This window comes from Neoarius graeffei, chromosome 28 (assembly GCF_027579695.1).
Source record: "Neoarius graeffei isolate fNeoGra1 chromosome 28, fNeoGra1.pri, whole genome shotgun sequence".
NCBI classification, from domain to species: Eukaryota; Metazoa; Chordata; class Actinopteri; order Siluriformes; family Ariidae; genus Neoarius; species Neoarius graeffei.
The window spans coordinates 39,805,702-39,826,035 of record NC_083596.1 but is presented as its reverse complement, the minus strand read 5'-3'; the positions used below and the strand labels follow the sequence as shown (position 1 = coordinate 39,826,035).

The following is a 20,334-nucleotide window of genomic DNA, read 5'->3' as shown; positions in this document are numbered from 1 at the left end:
TGTAGTGTGAAAGCTAATACAAGCTTCCTCCAACACACACACAAAGCAAACCAGCAGCATCAAAAGGGTTTTTGCTCTCATCACCTCCCCACCATGAGTGTAGCATTGTCAGGATTTGAACTCACAATCTCCAGACCCCCCCCACCCCACACACACACACACACACTTACACTTCTGTATTTAGGAAAGGAAACACCAGTCTCAGTACTTTGTAAAAGACAGTATGTTTTCCACCAGGGGAATTCTTCAGCATAGAGAACTTTGTGCTTTCTATTGTCTCTGTAACAAGGTATTTTTTTTGTCTTGTTAACCTCAAGAGAAATAAAATTCAAATAAAGAGATGCTGGTGAGGGAACAACTGTGTATACCTGTTATAATGTAAGAAATGCAGAAATGAACTTCTCATGGGTGTTTCACAACATTAATAATATTTTAAAAGGTTAAAGTAAGACTGCCTTTTGATTTCATAAAATCGGTGAAATTTAGTCCTCTCTGAAATTTGGTCAGATATGTTTATTTCTGTAATATCTCACAAAATATCAGGCCATTCTGTGGCTGGGAAGTTATTTAATTTGAGTGGATTCCTGAGCAAATAATGTGCATGAAATCGCTCACTTCGTGCAGTCAAGCAGACAGAGGAAGTCCATGTGCGCATGCGCAGGTTTACCTTTGACCATGCACTGACAGTTACATCATTCTGTCACTAATGCCGCTTTTCCACTACAAACGCGGCTGAGTCGGGCTGAGCCGTGCCGTGCCGTGCCGTGCTGAGTCGGGCTGAGCGGGGCTGTTGGAGTTGCATTTCGACTACAACCGCGCTGAACCGTGCTGGCTGGAAGTGGGTGGACACATTGGGTGGAGTTAGCGAAAGTGGGTGGACGTCAGGTGATGTCGTTAAGCAGCGCAAACAGTGACATCAGTGAGCTTTTAAGCGGTAGTCTCACGACCCGAATAGTAAACAATAAACATGGAGGACATGGAGTCGTTAGTGTTGCTGGTCTTGGTGCTGTGGCTTGTTGTCACCGACAACGCGGACAGATACTGGCAAGAGCGTATAGATGAGGCGAGGCGCATAAGGCTTCATAATTCTCGTAATTCTTCTTCTTCCGGGTTTACGGTGTTTACAGATCCCAGCGCGCTCGCGGGGCGTGTGTGGGCATGTGAGGACACTCCTCCTCACCAATCAGTGCACAGGGGAGTGTCTGCTCACGCCCCCAACCTCACTCGGCTCGCTTTGGCTCGCTTCAGCCCTACTCCAAAACGGTGCGAGTTTTAGGGGCTAAGCAGGGCTGAAGCGAGCCGAGTCGTGCTGGTTTTTGGTAGTCGAAACGCGAGCCGTGTCGGGCTGAAGTGAGCTAAAGCGAGCTGAAGTGAGCTGAAAAAGGGTAGTGGAAAAGGGCCATATACGAACAGCTGATCACACCAAAGTGCTTGCTGACCGCTGATATTTATTAGTTTGATCCTGCGTTTCCTTTCCTTTGTATATAACATAACGTCTTTTCTTCTTGCTTTCCGTTACTGTAGTCGGTCTTTCACGTTTCATTCACACACTCACGTCCTCCATTTTTCTCTCTCGTTTCAAATTTGTATCCCACAATGCCTTGTGTGAACAGGGAAAGCCCACCACGTCATGCATGACATAGTATCTTGAATTGGGTCATGGTGAAGCAAGAAAAAATAGCAGAGAATTTAGGGCCACGTTACCCTAAATTCATTAATTGTTCTATTTAAAAAAAACCTAATAAAATTGGAAGTCTGCAATTCGAATTCAGTAGCTTTCAGTCCATGAAACAAAAATAATTGGGTGTCAGGGAAAATTATTTTTATGACCTACACTTGAAAAAGGCAGTCTACCTTTAAAAGGTATGATGTGTCATTCTTTATTTAATTAAAAAATAATTGTTGGTACACTGCTGTGGTAGTGTTATTATTTTGCGCCAGTCTGTATAATACCACCCAGTAGTTGGTTATGTTTTTTTAATGACCGTATGCCTCATCATTTTAGTTATCCTAATTATCCTAATATTTACATCACAGATGATCCCATGGTCCCCAGCAGGACCACTACTGATCAAAATCAAAACAGTGACGTGGAAATGGCATTTTAGTGTGTACATAATAAACTATCAGTTGCGTGTGTGTGTAAGTAAAAGATGAAGCCAAAACTCAAACAAACTCCCACTTGCCTGAGGCATGTGTCAAAATCTGGATGGATAATGGATGGATGATGTATGTTCTTACTGTCAATTTATTAGGAACACCCAGCCACCTGCTGTTTTATACCATTATCTAATCAGCCAATCCCTTGACAGCAGCACAATGCACCAAATCACGCAGATACAAATCAAGAGCTTCAGTTAATGTTCACTTCAAACATCAAAATGAGAAAAATTGTCATCTCTGTGTCTTTCACTGTGGCATGGGTGTTGGTGCCAGATGGACAGGTTTGAGTATTTCAGAAACTGCTGCTCTCCTGGGGTTTTCACACACAACAGTCTCTAGAGTTTACACAGCATAGTGCAAAAACAAAAAACACTGAGTAAGCGACAGTTCTGTTGCTGGAAACACCTTGTTTATAAAAGAGGTCAGAAGAAAGTGGCCAGATTGGTTCAAGCTGCCAGGAAGGATACAGCAACCCATACAGGGGCATCAGAAGCATTTTTAATGCGGGGGGGGGGTCCTCCCCCATTAAAATTTTAATTAATTAGATGCCATTTCCTGCATTCTGATGTATTTTTAACAGGTTGTTAAACACCTAATTTTACCTACAAAAGTCACTTAATTCAATGACTATTTTAGAGACTCAACAATAAGTCCTCATTCAACTAGTCCATATATTCATCAGCCTGTTTTTAAACCCACTGCTATGCCTAAGATGATGAGATGAATGTGACACAATTTATCACCAACAATGACTTTATGGGTGCATTTTACTTTTTTTGTGTTTCCTTTTTTATTTAGTTTTAGATGTAACACAACATGCCACTGTGCCAAGCAATAGTGACACTCAACTGTATGTTTAAAAATAAGAATATTCATAATTTCACACAATGAACAAGTGCAGTTTTGTTAACCTACATGCAATGGTGGTACTACAGTAACATTTACAGATTAGTATAACAAATAGATTTATAGCTATAACTCCTTCTTACATTGGTGCCACCACAATTTCTACCACTTCATAACTTTTATCCCCCTTTCCTTCACAATCCACCGGTAATAACATCCATCTCTCTCCATTGCTTTCCTTTCTACTATTCCTTCCCCATACAGTGATTTCCCATGTTACTTTCCAGAAAACTGGCAAAGACCAGACAAAACAAGTTCTTCAAATCACAACAGGGAATTAATAAATATCATCAGAGCAGACTTGACCTCATTCTTGGCATTACAGTAAGGTAGGCCTACTAGGTTTGAATTAAATGATAGCTAACATTAAGGTAGCTGATACATCTAACATTGACTAGCCAGCTAACTGCACTAACATTTCCATTGGGACAAAAAAAAAAAAAAACCCTGTCCTGTGGGGACATTTTGACTGACTTTCCGCTTCTTTGTAAAGAATTTCCTTATGTCCATTGTGCCTGGGGAGGGAGCAAATACTGCAAACAATTCATCATCAACCAAGAATACCCCATTAGGCTAAGCTTATTTCATTGTTTAGTTGAACATTAATTTAACGTGGCCTAGGGTTAATTTTGAGGGCAGATAACAAAAGAATAAGGTTTTAGCAAAAGCTAGACATTGTGAGGTGGCAATGGGGCTGACGTCACCTCCTCCACTTTCGAGCAGCTGCACCAAAATTTCTCTGCTTGCACTGAGATTCACTTCACTTGCGTGCGGTGAGTTGTTGTCGGGAACGCCCGGAAAACCCGGAGTGGATTTTCAGTGGTATGTGTGTTCTTTTATCGATCAAGTGGAATGGATTCTTTCACGAAGCTAAAGAAAAGGCGCTGGGTGAACTAATATTATATGTTTAATGTGGGGTCCAAACGAAGAATTATGAAATGACATTCAATGGTGGCGACGCCCATGATTACTCATATAATCACTTTTTACAACCGTGGTGAGCAGAAAACCACATCGGGCTCTGCTCCTGCCAGCCAAGAACAGGAATCTTGGAATCAAAAACAAATTCTTATTAAAATGGCCAGTGAGAGTATTCTGAGAATAAAACTAGTCCATCAGCAACACCTAGTGGTAAGATGCGGTATTGCTATAGTATAAATTATTATGGGAATCAAACAAGCTAATTGGTGACCTCTAGTGGTGGATTATAGAATTACTCTCATGTTACGCTAACTGCGTATTTTACGCATTTAGTAAGAGCAGCTAGTCTCGTACTACCGTTTAGTGCAAACACACACAGGGAAGATGAACGCGCCGCCAGCCTTCGAGTCATTTTTATTGTTTGAGGGGGAGAAAAAGTAAGTCTGGAGTGTATATTTTAAAGACTACAATCTTTAGATTTCACTCCAAAAATTGCACTCTGCTTTCTTTGTGATGAAAGAACGTTTGCTAGTTAGCTAGCTAGCTAGCTAAGTGAGCTTGTCAGTCAGGGAATAGCCTGAACTTTATTTATTTGACCTATATGAAGTTAGTAGAATAAAAAAAAAACTCTCCATATTTATCGAGAAACTCCAAATAGGTTTAATTTCGCCTGAAGTCACAGGGCTGAGTCAGCTTTTGAGAAATACTACATATTTAGCTTTACACTGCTAGCTAGCTAAAGCCTTCAGCATCTCTGAAAGTAGTTCCGACTGCAAGGTTTATATAACTGCGCCAGTTCTGATATGTTATCGTTTCTATGGTAACGACTCATTCACAGAAACTTGTTTTAACTCAGAACAGTGTTTACATTAACGTCACTAAAAGTAGACTTGTATTTATGGAAGGAATCTCCAGTGTCAGAGGTAAAACTGTAACTGTAGGTTTTCCTCTGTATGAAAGTCTTCATTAGAGAAAACTTTGCATTTTCTGGTTTGTTAGTAACATGATGAGAGGCTGGTGAAGGAACGACCGTTTATGGCTGCTGTAACATAAGTGATAATAGGAAATAACTTCTCTAATGGATGTTTGATAACATTAAATGCAACTATAAACTATTAAAAGTAGGCGTATCAGACGCTCACTAGCCGTGCTGTGAAAATTGTCCATGCAGACGCTCATCAAAGTTTCCAACTCTGTCATTGCTTAACCATGGTTTCCCCCAAAGCGTTTTAGCATATCCGGGCCCAATACGCTTGCTGTGCCTGCAGATACGCTTAGTCGCTTTAGTTAAAATCTGATCTGCTTAGATTTATACCGATACGTTAAATTTCCTACCAGGGACGTCACTAGGTTTGAGAGACAGGGGTAGCTTAGCACCCAGAGGAGAAAAGGTATTGTGCGCGCGCAGCGCGCGCCGAACATTTTTCAGAGCACCTACTAAGGCTGTCAATCAATTCATTATTTCAAGAGCATCACACCTTGGGGACACACTTCCCACCATTTCTATTCTATTTTAAAATTGCTTTCATCATTTAATTGCTTGCTGAAGCAACTTCACCAGCTAAACTACAAAAACGTGAAAAAAACAATGGTAGGTGTCATGCATTCCTGCGCAAACTGAAGAGGGCAAGTGCTTCACAAATCATCATGTAAACATTCTACAGAAGACTCAATATAGCCTAGGTAAAGTTAAGCAAATGCAAACCACTGACATCAAATTACAATCTCACCGTGTGTGTCTGCAAATGAAAGCATAGAATTCTGACTCTCTGCAAACCCAACTCAATGGAAGCCCGCACCGCGCCTGCTGCAGAATGCCCGCGTAGTTTTTTAAGTCCTACTAGCCTACCACTCGACGTGACGCTTGACACAGAGCCAATGAGGAGGAATCATAACGATATTAATAATATTGCATTAAACAATAAATAAGCAAGCAGAAACTGTTGTTCGGATTAACTTGCGTTCTTGATGGCTCATGTTCAGTGCTTTACTGCCTTTGTTTTTTTTGGGAAAAAAAATAAAAATATAAATAATTTTAAAAAGGGCAAAAAATATAGGGTGGCTTTGCCATAAGATAGGGTGGCTGGAGCTACCCTAAAATGGGTCTGGCGACGTCTATGTTTCCTACCCACAAGTAACTAGATACATAGGAGAGCAAATAACAGACCCATTTACATATTGATTATTTGTGTTAAACAAGCCGTCTTTTTTTCCAATGTTTGTGTTGATTCTGTCAAAGTAATATGTCCGCGTGGTATGATGTAAACAAACTGTAATCTGTTGGCTATGTCAAGATCACATGTTCAAACCATCCAATAAAAATATCGAAAGAAAACATCAGACATCCTGGAATTTTCCGATTAATTATAAGCGATCTCATTGGCAGCCAATGTTGTCCCCCACCAGGTAGACAAAGCCGACTGATTTTAATCACAAAAGTTTGACCTAGTCTATTATTCATGAATGTGTTTATAAGTACATAATCTTTTTCTGCAAATTTAAATGTATGAATTAAGTTTTCTTTTCTGGGCGGCACGGTGGTGTAGTGGTTAGCGCTGTCGCCTCACAGCAAGAAGGTCCTGGGTTCGAGCCCCGGGGCCGGCGAGGGCCTTTCTGTGCGGAGTTTGCATGTTCTCCCCGTGTTCGCGTGGGTTTCCTCCGGGTGCTCCGGTTTCCCCCACAGTCCAAAGACATGCAGGTTAGGTTAACTGGCGACTCTAAATTGACCGTAGGTGTGAATGTGAGTGTGAATGGTTGTCTGTGTCTATGTGTCAGCCCTGTGATGACCTGGCAACTTGTCCAGGGTGTACCCCGCCTTTCGCCCGTAGTCAGCTGGGATAGGCTCCAGCTTGCCTGCGACCCTGTAGAAGGATAAAGCGGCTAGAGATAATGAGATGAGAAGTTTTCTTTTCCTTTAAATATGTTTTAATCTTAATCTAGTCCATTTTAATAAAGTGCCAAAATTTAAACTCTTATAATATGCAGTTGCCTTACTTTTCTTTTCAGTGTACCTTAGTTCTAAATATATATTGGTAATTGCATCAGAAACATTCTAAATCATTACAGTTATAGTAACACAGCAACTTACTTTAAGGTGGCAGGTCTTGGGTTCAGATCCCTTTGTGATCAACAGGAGGTCATGATCGATTCTCTTCATTGGATTGCATAAGATGGAGCAAACCACTGTTCATATTTTCATGCACATTTTTGTTACAACACTACTTGATCATAGATAATTAAGGGATCCCCGTAGATTTTCAATCTATCGTATATCTAAGTAATCTATAACAAAACAGTTTAACTTGCCTGTTGAACTTTTAAGGTGAAATTTCAAATGTGTATACATTTAATACTATTTAGGTCAGAAATCATTGAAACACTGGTAAAATCTATCCTATAATTATATATCTAAAACCTCTCAGAGACCCTGAAAATGCACCTGAGAGCGTCTATTTTCAAAAAATTTTCCAGGGGGCATGCCCCTGGACCCCCCCCCGAGTTTCACTTGGCACCATTGGCGCTCAATTGTCTGTGTGTTATCATGCCAGAATTTAGGGCTTTAATCTTTTTCTTGGGAAAATGCTGTGCTTAACTCTTGAATATTTTCTATCGTGAATACTATCATTTTAACAAAGCATATAATCTCTGCTTTCCAAAGAAATTTCTCTCGTTAAGATCTGTTCAGTACTTTGGGAGTAACGGCAGGTTGAAGTTGGTACAACAGAGTTCACTCTCTGCTCGTGTGACGTCAGGAAACTGCCAGCGATTTTCTTTCTGAGTCATGGGAAAGCGGTCAGGCTCTCTCTCTCTCTCTCTCTCTCTCCTGATCAGTTTCTGACCGGATTACTCGTGAATATCAATCAGATTAACTTTTATAGGGATGTTCTCTCGCTCTCACTGTTTCTGATGAAGGATTCAGAAAAATTTTTCCCTCTGCTAGTTTTGATGTTAGGATTCACAGGAGACTCTGAAGTGAATTTTCATCGCTTTACCGACTTATTTTTTCAAATCAAACTGATTCATGTAAATAACTGTTTTAGAATATAACTGTAGTTTTGATGAAAAATATTGAGATCTTAGTGGTCGGAATGATATTTTAAAATCGGAAGTCAGAAATGTGAGTTTCAATTTCAGTGCAGTTAATGTGAATTGTTTATTGGATGTGGCTCACAGTTTTTTCGAGGTTCGCCTTGAAAGCTGTGAATATTAATTGAAATTATCATTTATATTCTTTCATATAAACACTAGTAGGCCCTACTTTCGAGAAATACAAAGGCCTACAGAGCACAAAGAGGGTATTAGAAATAATCTTTTATTACTTTTTAAAATTTTGGTAGAGAATGGTAGACGTGAATGACATTCAGTGCTTATTTATGTATATTTTGTAATTGTAATTAACCTTGATTTCTTCTTCTTTGTGATGTATAAATGAGAGTTAAGATCAGCTTTATATTGTGCAAATAAAGCCATTTGGTGAAACTTTGAAGAAGAGTGTACGGATTTAACGGTTTTACCTAATTAGCATAATTAAATACGAATGTGTATAATTTGTTTTTACTAATTTTTCAAACTTTGTATTCAGTATACAACCATCTATGTGCCTGGCAATTTCCATGTAAATATCTTGAAATGAACAATTCCAGCGTTATGGACGTGACACTTGAACTTAAAATGGCAACAAATGACCCAGTGCATGTTTTATTGTCTCCCAGTATTTAAACAGGTGTTGCATATTTTAAGGCTGTACCATACTGGAGAAGTGATAGAACAAGAACAATTCCCATAGTACATCTAGGGCATGCCAGAAAATGCCAATAAAAGATGCGTTATGGATGTGACAGAAAAAGTATCACTTTTCTTGGGTGACTGTACATTTTTATCAAACTCTGTGAAACTGTAAACCTAATGTCGAAATGGAGATATCCGTTTGATAGAGGGGTCCAAGGTGAATATTAAAAAATCTTTGTTTAAAATATTTTGTATTTCATGCAGAGTTTTGGAAGGAAAAGTCAGCGTTATGGATGTGACGAAATTCCGTTATGGATGTGACGCGTCTGAAATAGACATGGCATATGTTTAGAAAATCAGCAATTTAACCACCATAACCCTTTGAAAAACTCTCTAAATATCAGCTAAAACTATCAGAGTTCTTAATATTTAGGATGGCTATAGTTTTGCTGTTTTGTGGATTTTAGCATACATTTCTGTGGCTTGTGGCAATAATATAGAATTGTACATGATCAAAGTTGATTTTAGCTTGGGGTTTACATTATAAGAAAGAAAGACTGATGGTGACATATTAGGTTGGTTACAAATTGGTTCAGCTTGTTCACATCTGTAAAATACAGGCCTAGGTGATATCTCTGGGAGTGATTTTGATGTATTACATGTTGCTTTATTTTTGCATGGTGAGGTTGACATTTACATGGAATTGCCCACATATAAAAATGTTAAGAAAAAACATTTGACCTCATTGAACCTCATTAATGAGGCCCATTTTGGACCATGTGATCCTCATACAGAATATTACGGCAGTTTTCTAAAAATTAAGCCGCTTGATTTGTAATATCTCAAGAATGGATCAACATATTTTAATTCTGTAAGAAATATGTTATTCTGCATTAATTTCTGAATTCAACGAGACCAGTTTCAGGTAATTTGGACTGAATTTGAATTCAGTCCAAAAGCACAATGTTGCACACTGCTGTTGTGTAAGAAGAATATATACAGCGATTAAATGCTGTTATTAGAATTTAATCAACTTTGGGGTGGTAAAAATAAATCCTCTACTCGCCTGCCTGCATCACAGCACCCCATCATTGATTGTTTTCTTATAACAGCACACCCTGTGTCTTGTTTTATTCCTTAAATATAAATAACATTCTCTGTTTTATCTACACGTTTTATATGAATGTATCCCATATATTCCTTTGTAATTAGTTATTGTATGTAGCTAAGCTCCATTAATCACTAATGTGATCATCATTGCAGAATTACAATAACGAAGGACACCAAGGTGCCAAACGCTTGTTTGTTTACGCTGAATAAAGAAGACCACACGCTGGGAAACATCATCAGATCGTAAGGACTTGCTTTCGGTTCACTTGTCTCCACCTTGTCTTTCCATCCTTTAAAACCCCAACGTCCTCTTTTCCGACAGACAGCTCCTGAAGGACCCTCAGGTGTTGTTTGCTGGGTATAAGGTTCCCCACCCACTAGAGCACAAGATTGTGATTCGGGTCCAGACAACCCCAGACTACAGTCCTCAAGAAGCCTTTACAAATGCCATCACTGATCTGATCAGCGAACTGTCGCTGCTGGAGGAGAGGTTCAGGGTGAGTGTTACTACAGCTGGACAAAATACCACATTGCTCTTTGGTTGTTACTCACCGTGATTGTTGTGGTGGTCATTTTTACGTTGTAAGGAGTGAAACACCAGGCGCTCTGTTGAAGTTAATAAGCCAAAAAGATGCAGCTTGTCGTGTTACTGAGAAACCGCAACATGTTCTGTCCTGAAGACTTTCCTGGGTCAGAAAACTTGGTTCCAGTTTTACCTCTGACAGGCAAAGCGTTGATTGTCCACTATACAAGTCCCTGTGTAACAATAATGCATTCGGGCGTGTGCACTGTTATTGAAATTTAATCAGCACTTTCTGACCAATCAGGTTCAAGAATTTAACAAATCTCTTGTATAAATACACCAATCAGCCATAACATTAAAACCACTGACGGGTGGTACAAGGAATAACATTGATTATCTCATTACAGTGGCACCTCTCAAGGGGTCGCATATATTGGGCAGCAAGAGAACAATCAGTTCTTGAAGTTGATGTGTTGGAAGCAGGAAAAATGGGCAAGCATAAGGATCTGAGCAACTTTGCCAAGGGCCAAATTGTGATGGCTAGGTGACTGGGTCTGAGCATCTCCAAAATGGCACATCTTGTGGGGTGTTCCTGGTATGCAGTGGTTAGTACCTACCAAAAGTGGTCCAAGGAAGGACAACCGGTGAACCGGCGACAGGGTCATGTGTGTCATTGATTCGTATGGGGTACTACGGCTAGCCCATATGGTCCAATCCCACAGAAGAGCTAAAGTAGCACAAACTGCTGAAAAAGTTAGTGCTGGTTAAAACAGAAAGTTGTCCCATGCAAATCAATCAGCCTTCGACACCCATGACCCTGTCGCCAGTTCACCGATTGTCCTTTCTTGGACCACTTTTGGTAAGTACTGGGTACCTACCACTGCATACCAGGAACACCCCGCAAGATGTGCCATTTTGGAGATGCTCAAACCCAGTCATCTAGTCATCACAATTTGGCCCTTGGCAAAGTCACTCAGATCCTTAGACTTGCCCATTTTTCCTGCTTCCAACACATCAACTTCAAGAACCGATTGTTCTCTTGCTGCCTTTTATAATATATCTGACCCCTTGACATGAGATAATCAATGTTATTGACTTCACCTCTCCGTGGTCATAATGTTCTTGCTGGTTGGTGTATGTTTAGTATCAGTGCTCAGTTCCTACACTGTTTTTGACCCAAACAGCACCGGAAGAAGTACTCCTACCTGATCATGGTATCTTATGCAGTTTCTTTGCATTCAGTTTTCATGACTAATCCATTTTCCACTGATTTTTAGGTTGCCATCAAAGACAAGCAAGAAGGAATTGAATGAACGCTACAGCTGTGTCAGACCCTGGATGTCCACTGACGACTGCTCCAGCCCCTTCTTTGAGCTCTTTAATGAGTTTAAGTCGCTCAGTTTGTCTTTGTCATCTCTGGGCTTCTTGGGCTGAAGCTAAATGTTCTTCTCGCTCCAGTCCAGTAAACATGGAGACTGTTGAAACTGTCTGTGAAGTCATTTTCAGTTTGAATATTATTGTGTTGCCATGTGTGTGTCTGATCTTTGTATACACTTTGTCATGAATAAATGTAATTTTGGTACCTGAATTGTTCAGTCAGTATATTGTGGGGTTTGAAAATGGAAACAGCATATGCATCAGGATAGGATCTGCAGAACCCAACAACAGAACCCAAGCTGCATAAGCGAGCAGTATTTTGGTTAATGGGGAGAGTCAGATATGAAACTGTCTGTGAAGATTCTCAGTCATCCAGGTCATAGTAAACTGTGGGTGGTAATAGAGAACAACTGGACTTGCTTGAAGATTCTTGAAGACGTTTCACCTCTCATCCAAAAGGCTTCTTCAGTTCAGAACTGAAGAAGCCTTTTGGATGAGAGGTGAAACATCTTTGAGCAAGTCCAGTTGCTCTCTTTTACCACCCACAGATATGAAACTGGTGAGATAAAGAAAGTAAAGTTTGCACTAATTAACATGGAAGCATGTTAAATATGCTTCATTGATCTTTAATTTTGCCTGCACACAATTTTATGTCGACTCTTCTTCAGGAGTGGGTGGGATTAGTCAAACTTTTCATCAGAGTGGGCAAAGCAGCGATTGGTCAATTTCGACCAGAGTGAGCAGAATTGGTTAAAATTTCTACAAGCGTGAGCGGGATTACTCAACTTAGTGATCGTAAGAGGGATTGGTCAAATTTTCTCTGAAAATGGGAGGGGTTAGTCGAACTTTATGTAAGCAGGCAACAGTCTGAAAATGTCAATGAGAGAGGGTGAGATTGGTCAAAGTTGGTACCAGAGTGAGCAAAATCGGCTAAAAATTCTACAAGCGTGAGAGGGATTAGTCAATTTTATGTTACAGTAGGAGGCATTCGTCAAACTTTCTCGGAGAATGAGAGGGGTTGGTCAGGCTTTTTCATCATAGTGGGCAAAGCAGCTATTGGTCAAAATTTCTACCAGAGTGAGCAGAATTGGTTAAAAATTCTGCAAGTGTGAGCGGGATTAGTCCACTTTTCTGTGAGCGTTAGAGGGATTGGTCAAACTTTTTATGTAAGCAGGCGACAGTCTGAAAATGTCAATGAGAGAGGATAAGATTGGTCAAAGTTTATACCAGAGTGAGCAACATCGGCTAAAAATTCTACAAGTGTGATAGGGATTAGTCAGTTTCTATATGATAGGAGGAGGGTTTGGTCAAACTTTCTGACAATGAGAGGGATTAGTATTTTTCTCATCAGAGTGGGCAAAGCAGCAATTGAGAGTGAGCAGAATTGGTTAAACGATCTACAAGTGTGATAGGGATTAGTCCATTTGTCTGTGACCGTAAGAGGGATTGGTCAAACTTTCTCTGAAAATGGGAGGGGTTAGTCAAACTTTTTATGTCAACAGGCAGCAGTCTGAAAATGTCAATAAGAGAGGGTGAGATTGGTCAAAGTTGATACCAGAATGAGCAAAATTGGCTAAAATTTTTTACAAGTGTTGGAGGGATTAGTCAGTTTTGTGTGATAGCAGGAGGGATTTGTCAAACTTTCTCTGAAAATGAGAGGGGTTACCCTGCATTCATGTGCTCTGGGAAGATGATATTTTCCAGTTGGGAAGTGGTATTTACCAGTGTGTTGTGTTCACATGCTTTTGTTGTGGTTGACAAATTAAAGATGGTGGACCAGATTCTAGTTAGCAATAGTTAGTTAGCTATCGTTAGCAATAGCGTCTGCTCTGGATAGGTAAAAACAAACCATAACAACGCATTTTTAAAGGAAACGGATTTCTAATGTATTATATTACACTTGTTAATGGCGCAACATTGCATAGACACCAAAAACTACCCACTAGTACTAGTAAAAAAAAAAACTTTAGTAGCGTACAATGCTTAGCATTCAAGTGTCTTGTACCGCTCGCCGCCATGTTGAAAAGGTTAAAGTTCATCTCATCTCGGCAACTCGTGTATCAAAATTTTCTACGAGTTGCCCAGTGGAAAATACCACAAGAGGGGGCGTTCATGTGTGTTTTCCATGTCGGCGTTTGGTATTTACCATAATTCCCATAGCACATGAACGCAGCATTAGTCTTTTTTCGCATCAGATTGGGCAAAGCAGCAATTGGTCAAAATTTCTACCAGAGTGAGCAGAATTGGTTAACCGATCTACAAGTGTGATGGGGATTAGTCCATTTGTCTGTGATCGTAAGAGGGATTGGTCAAACTTTCTCTGAAAATGAGAGGGATTAGTCGAACTTTATGTAAGCAGGCAATCTTCTGAAAATGTCAATGATAGAGGGTGAGATTAGTCAAAGTTGATACCACAGTGAGCAAAATTGGCTAAAATTGTTACAAGTGTGCGAGGGATTAGTCCACTTTTCTGTGAGGGTAAGAGGGATTAGTCAAGCTTTTTATGTAAGCAGGCAACATTCTGAAAATGTCAGTGAGATTGGTCGAACATGAAAGTGAATGGGTTTAGTCAAATTTGCTCTGAGCGCAAACGGGACCAGTAAAACTTGTCAAGGGGTTGGGGGTTGGGTGTGATCGATCAAACTAAATTTCTACGGGACCGGGCAGTGCTGGTTAAACATTCCAAATGAACAAACCGCACACGTCTTTCACTGGAAACACATGAAACTCTCCCCGGAACTAGTTTAGTAATTGCTGTTGCGGTGGGACACATTACCGAGATGCACAAGAGCAAAGTTACTTGATGGCTGCCAGGCAGCAGACAGCTAACTGTGGCTGTAAAGGCATCCGAACGTGTCTGAAATGTGAGGCAAATGAGAACAAGCGACATCTGCTGAATAAGAAAGACTCGGTAGGTTTGATAATCAGTCAATAATGGAGTCTGAGTGTGATTATAAAGGTTTATAATAAGATATCTGTGTAGGTATTGCATTAGCCTTTGTTGTTAGCTACTCCCATGCGTTAACACTTCCGCCATATTGGATGGGTCCAGATTTGACTGTATGCCAGTTCAAATCAATGGAGTGGTGCTTCTATTTAAGAAAATAAATAATGTTACTTGCTTTGTAGTCAGCACTTAATTACATAGCTGTAGTTTTACAGATTATGGTTTTAACATTATGCATTTACATTCTCTGTTCCAGGTACGTTATGATTTTACCTACGATCCGGAATCAAAACTGGCAGTGCCAGATGGCGGTAACATTCAGCAGGCTTTTCCATTCCCTGGTGTGTTCCTCTGGGAGAACTTTATCTCTGAGGATGAGGAAACAGAGCTGGTTGCAAAAATGGACCAAGAAGTCTGGAAAGAGTCTCAGTCTGGTCGGTGTAAACAGGTACTCCTCTCCAAGACGATATAATCGAATGTATATGTTTTTTTTTTTCCTGGTTGGCATTTTGTAATCAACCCCACTATTTAATTTTCAGGTTTGGTGTGTTTCTGAGCAGAGAAGTGTTATAAAGTTATAATATAGTATGTAATAGGTAACGTGTGTTGACTTATGTGTGGCAGCCTGATAAAACCCTTCACGTGGTCACGTTATATATAGTTGTGAAAAATGGCAAGATTTCCTGAACTGAGATCTTTCTCTTTCTTGCTCATATCCCAATCAGAAGTCAAGCTCGAGCATTTTTAAAAAAAGTTTTGTTACCCCAGACGTGTAAAGAAAAACATCACCGTATTTAAAGATGTTATAAGTTTTTACAATAGGAAATGAGCTACAAATTTATCAGTCTCTGTTTCATCCCCCTGAGGTAAAAGTCACTCAACATTTAAACACAAGCTTATCGTCTCTTCACTTGACTCATCTCGGTCCATACTAACATTGGTGGGGCTTCCCTGAGATTTAAAACGCCGATGCTTGCCTTCAAAGCTGAAAATGGACCAGCATCCACTTACCTCAAAGCACTTATCACACCCTGCACTGCCCCACGCACTCTCCAGTCCTCTCGCACTGCTTGAAAGGGTTCCACCGTCTCTCTGGGTGTATTCAGACCAGGATAGTTCGATAGTTCACTTGCTTTGGTCCGAACCAAATGTTTTTTTTTTGTTTTTTTTTTTCATTTTGGTGCGGTTCGCTTTCACACTGTACATTTTAGTAAGCGGACCAAAATCTGTCAACAAAGCCACGCGCCCTGAGGTCGTTCAGCTATTGGTCAGAGACGACACGCGCACAAAGCGTTAAGTTCAAAAGTAGTCATGGAGGCTTTCCGTGCTGTTATTCTTTTTAATGTCATCAAAGCTATATGTTTTTTCCAGTTTTTACTGTTTGCACAATTGTGCGATTACTATGCTGTTGTACAAGTAATTTATCAACGACGACGACAAAGGGCAAGGCGGCTACGGAGGATAGCGCTGATGAGCGCACATCATGTTGTGACAGTTCTGGCTCTTCACGCAATAGATGAATTTCTTTTTTGCGTCGCTAGTACCGCCACTTTTTGAAAGAATGTCCCTGATTTTAATGTAGGTCTGACGGAGTTTCTTCACTTTTAGCCGACATTGTTCTGGGGAGCGCGTGAACCCCTTCTCCTTCATTTTCTCACTGAATACAGCAAACACGTCGGCATTTTTGTGTGTTCTCTCCAAAAGCTCAGATATGTGGACATCTGCCCATATATCCACAAGGGTACGCGTTTCTTCCTCGGCCCACGTTTGCCCCCTACTCATTTTTTGTACTCTGTAGTCTAGCCTCTCACTGGTCTGAATGACTGAACGACTGTTGTAAGGTTCCCTTGACAACCGAAACAGTGTTTGCACTTTGCGGTGGAGTGTCAAGACTCTGTTTCCCATAATGCTCGACAAACGACGGAAGCTCCCGAGGTACAAAAAAGCAAAACTGTCGGATTAGGTCCGGTCTGCTTTCACACCTCCAAAAGATCCGCACCAGGGTTCCTTTGGTCTGGACCGAGTCCGACCTTGCAGCTCGGTCTCGGTCCGCTTGTTTGGTCCGGACCAGAGTTCGGTGGGTTGTATTCAGACCAACCCAAAAGGTCCGGACCAAGGGAAATTTGGTTCGTTTGGTCCGGACCAAACAACATAGGTGTGAATACGCCATCAAGGTACAAGGAAGACGTACATCAAGACTCTTCTCTGTTCTGGCACCGAGATGGTGGAATGAACTTCCTCTAGATCATGGACATGTTTTTACTTCTCAAATTCACCAATATTTCATGATCTCCTCGTCGAAACCTACTTTTGTTTCTTACTCTTTTTCATTTGACCGTCGCCATTTCGTATCTAAACGTGCATTTGAGAACGAAGTCACGTGAGGTGTCGATAATGGTGATAATTTTCACCAGTGTCCACCATTATTGAAACCCTGTGAGATTAAGTGACCTTTACAACTGTTCTGGATCGATCTTTGTGTAACATTGTTGACGTAGATGGAGTACTTTTTAAAAATAGTAAAAGTGCTGTGATTTTATAGTAATTTTTTTTTCTGATTCATGACAGAATGGAATGTTTATAGAGTATTTGGAATCCTAGTGCAATAAATAGAATTAGACCAGAATTAAATTCCTAGCATATAAAAAAAATTACGTGCTTGAAATATTCAGATTTTTCTATTCCATTCAGATTTTTTTTTTTTTTTGCAGTTTGTTGTAAATATCTACCACATATTACGATACCAGGAGACATTTTATATTTTGGTTCGAGGAATAACATGCGACCTTTGACCTGGATTTTCATGCGGCTACAATATCAGTTGCCTGTTGACATTTATTGGTAAACTACAAAACTAGAAATTAATACAAACAACAACGAATGATTAACAAAATGTGATCTACGAAAATACTTAAGTGGAACAAAAAGATTTTTGGACACAGGTTCAACATTATCAGTTCATTTGTTTACGAACATTAGAATTAGTTCCTCATTTACGTAAGCACCCACATCGATATATTTATATAAAAGATATTTTGTACTAAATATAAGTCTGTGTAAAACAAATTTTAAATAAAAACTTTTTTTTTTTTTTAAATAATCGTCGGGATGTCAATAACTGTGGACAAAGATGTCGATAATTGTGGAACGGTGTCACGTGATCTGATACGTTAAGTAATCGGGAATCAACTCATTTTTTTCCAGTGGAAGTTTAAGTAACTATTCATGCACAATTTATGTATTCTACTTTTGCAACGGCCAAAAGATCGATAATTGTAGCCGCCGCTCTACTGTAGTTAGTTCTACATAAACATGTTGTTTCTCTTAGGACTTTGGACCGAAGGTAAACTTCAAAAAGCGCCGTATACGCCTTGGGGGATTCAGTGGCCTGCCTGCAACCAGTCATAAGCTTGTGGACAGAATGACCAGAGAGCCACTGCTGGCTGATTTCCACCCGGTAGAGCAGTGCAACCTGGAGTACTGCCCCGAACGCGGCTCTGCCATCGACCCTCATCTGGATGACAGCTGGCTGTGGGGGGAGCGCCTGGTGACTCTCAATCTCCTCTCTGACACCGTGATCACCATGAGCTTAGACCAGGGCTGGGGGGACATGGACCGAGGCGAGGTCAGGGTGGCTGTAAATATGCCTCGGCGGTCTTTATTTGTGCTGTACGGTGAGGCGCGCCACCGGTGGAAACACGCCATTCGCCGGGAACACGTTCACGACAGGAGAGTGTGCAGTACCTTCAGAGAGCTGACTGCTGAGTTTCTGCATGGTGGACAGCAGGAGAAGCTGGGATCAGAGCTGCTGGATGTAGCGTCGAGTTTTAAAGGTGTTCCTTTGTAGAAATGGTTTCGTGTTGGGTTATTTATGGATGAACTGGATGAATTCAGTATACCCCAGTGTTTGGTTTTAAACATGAAAAGTCTGTTTATTTGCTTGAGATGATATTCAGTCTTGTCTCGTAGTCATGTGTGTGTATGGTGTGAGCAAATCTGTGGTTTAAAAAAAAAAATTCTCAATAAAGAGCGACATGGGGGAAAAATGTAGTAATAATACAGTGGAAAAGGAAATGTATTTAAAAGTTCTGACTGCAAAGTTGAATTCTGGGCAAAATGTTCTATTTCAATAGCTGTTCGAGGTTCAGGATGTTTTTGCTGCTACACACACACACACACACACACACCGTATATCCTATGTGTGAATGTTTTGCCAAGATAAAAAGCGTCCCACATTTTACGATTCCGGAGAGCGCCGAAGCAAGTGAGAAACAATATCACGTGACCACCGGTTGGGGCATGTTTGACCAACTTTTAACCAAAACAAGTCGGACTCGGCTGTCCCACCAGCGGAAAAGAAAAGGGAAGTCTGTCTAGTGAGTGCAACTGCAAGATAGAACAAGGTTAGATGACGCGTCATTTTTCTGGACAGATAATTAAATCATTCTAGCTAGCGCTTAGCTATCTTAGCCTCAGAATGCACGGGCTCGACTCCATGGTAGCAAGTATAGAGTTATACACCTAATGTTTTGATCTTACAGAGAAAGAAACGATAACACAAAAGCAGTAACAGAGAAAAGATATAAATATTTGTCTTTTGTGTCATGGATCTATTCACGAATGTCAACCGCAGATTACATCCCTGCGACTCGAAACTCTCCGAGGTTGATGCAGAGGCATGATGTTTTCTTGGTGGCGTCGCCATCTTGGTGTGATGCAGTTCCATGGTTATGCGTTCGGCTGTTTCCATAGGGCCGTACTGTTTACCTCAAGACAGGCTTGTAGTACTTGAATCCGACTCATGCCCTAATTTTAAGGACTTGTGACTTGACTCGGACTCGTGCATCAACTGCGTTCAGACTCGGAATTTTTCTTTATTTTTTTGTAACATGCCATAATAATTTGGCGTAAGATATTTATATCGGCATTCATTTTTATACTAATTTTGTGCAAGAGAATGCACATTCACCTGTTCATACATCACGTTCAGGAACAAACTAACGTTAACGGCGCTAAAATGCCTGGAGAGAAGCCCCTAGGATTGTCCGATTTGCTTCTACAGACTTCTCGTGCAGTGGGAAAAAATGCTGTGTGTTCCATGTGTAGAAGAACTATCGAGGAGACGACGGGGACAACCTCGAACTTCAGTCTTCATTTGGTAAGACTCCACCCAGAGAAGGAAGTGACATGCTATGTCCATTGCTCTGTTGATAGTGGGTGGGGCTTGCTGAGCGATGAACCTCATCTCATCTCATTATCTCTAGCCGCTTTATCCTGTTCTACAGGGTCGCAGGCAAGCTGGAGCCTATCCCAGCTGACTACGGGCGAAAGGCGGGGTACACCCTGGACAAGTCGCCAGGTCATCACAGGGCTGACACATAGACACAGACAACCATTCACACTCACATTCACACCTACGGTCAATTTAGAGTCACCAGTTAACCTAACCTGCATGTCTTTGGACTGTGGGGGACACCGGAGCACCCGGAGGAAACCCACGCGGACACGGGGAGAACATGCAAACTCCGCACAGAAAGGCCCTCGCTGGCCACGGGGCTCGAACCCGGACCTAGCTGTGAGGCGACAGCGCTAACCACTACACCACCGTGCCGCCCAGCGATGAACCTGTTAACTAAAATGGTGCAGTCGAGCAGTAACG

At 40.9% G+C, this 20,334-nt stretch overlaps 2 protein-coding genes across 2 annotated transcripts; both read left to right on the top strand.

Moving 5' to 3' along the window:
• Window positions 1-4,318: 4,318 nt before the first annotated feature.
• polr2j (RNA polymerase II subunit J) lies at window positions 4,319-11,933 on the top strand. Its single transcript, XM_060913075.1, has 4 exons — window positions 4,319-4,427; window positions 9,982-10,071; window positions 10,151-10,325; window positions 11,629-11,933. Exons 1-4 carry the CDS (start codon window positions 4,375-4,377, stop codon window positions 11,662-11,664), a joined length of 354 nt encoding a protein of 117 aa, XP_060769058.1. The 5' UTR covers window positions 4,319-4,374; the 3' UTR covers window positions 11,665-11,933.
• A 2,585-nt stretch (window positions 11,934-14,518) lies between these two features.
• On the top strand, window positions 14,519-19,996 carry alkbh4 (alkB homolog 4, lysine demthylase). Its single transcript, XM_060913269.1, has 3 exons — window positions 14,519-14,639; window positions 14,932-15,123; window positions 18,004-19,996. The coding sequence occupies exons 1-3, from the start codon at window positions 14,532-14,534 to the stop codon at window positions 18,520-18,522; spliced, it is 819 nt and encodes a 272-aa protein (XP_060769252.1). The 5' UTR covers window positions 14,519-14,531; the 3' UTR covers window positions 18,523-19,996.
• The last annotated feature ends 338 nt before the right edge of the window (window positions 19,997-20,334 follow it).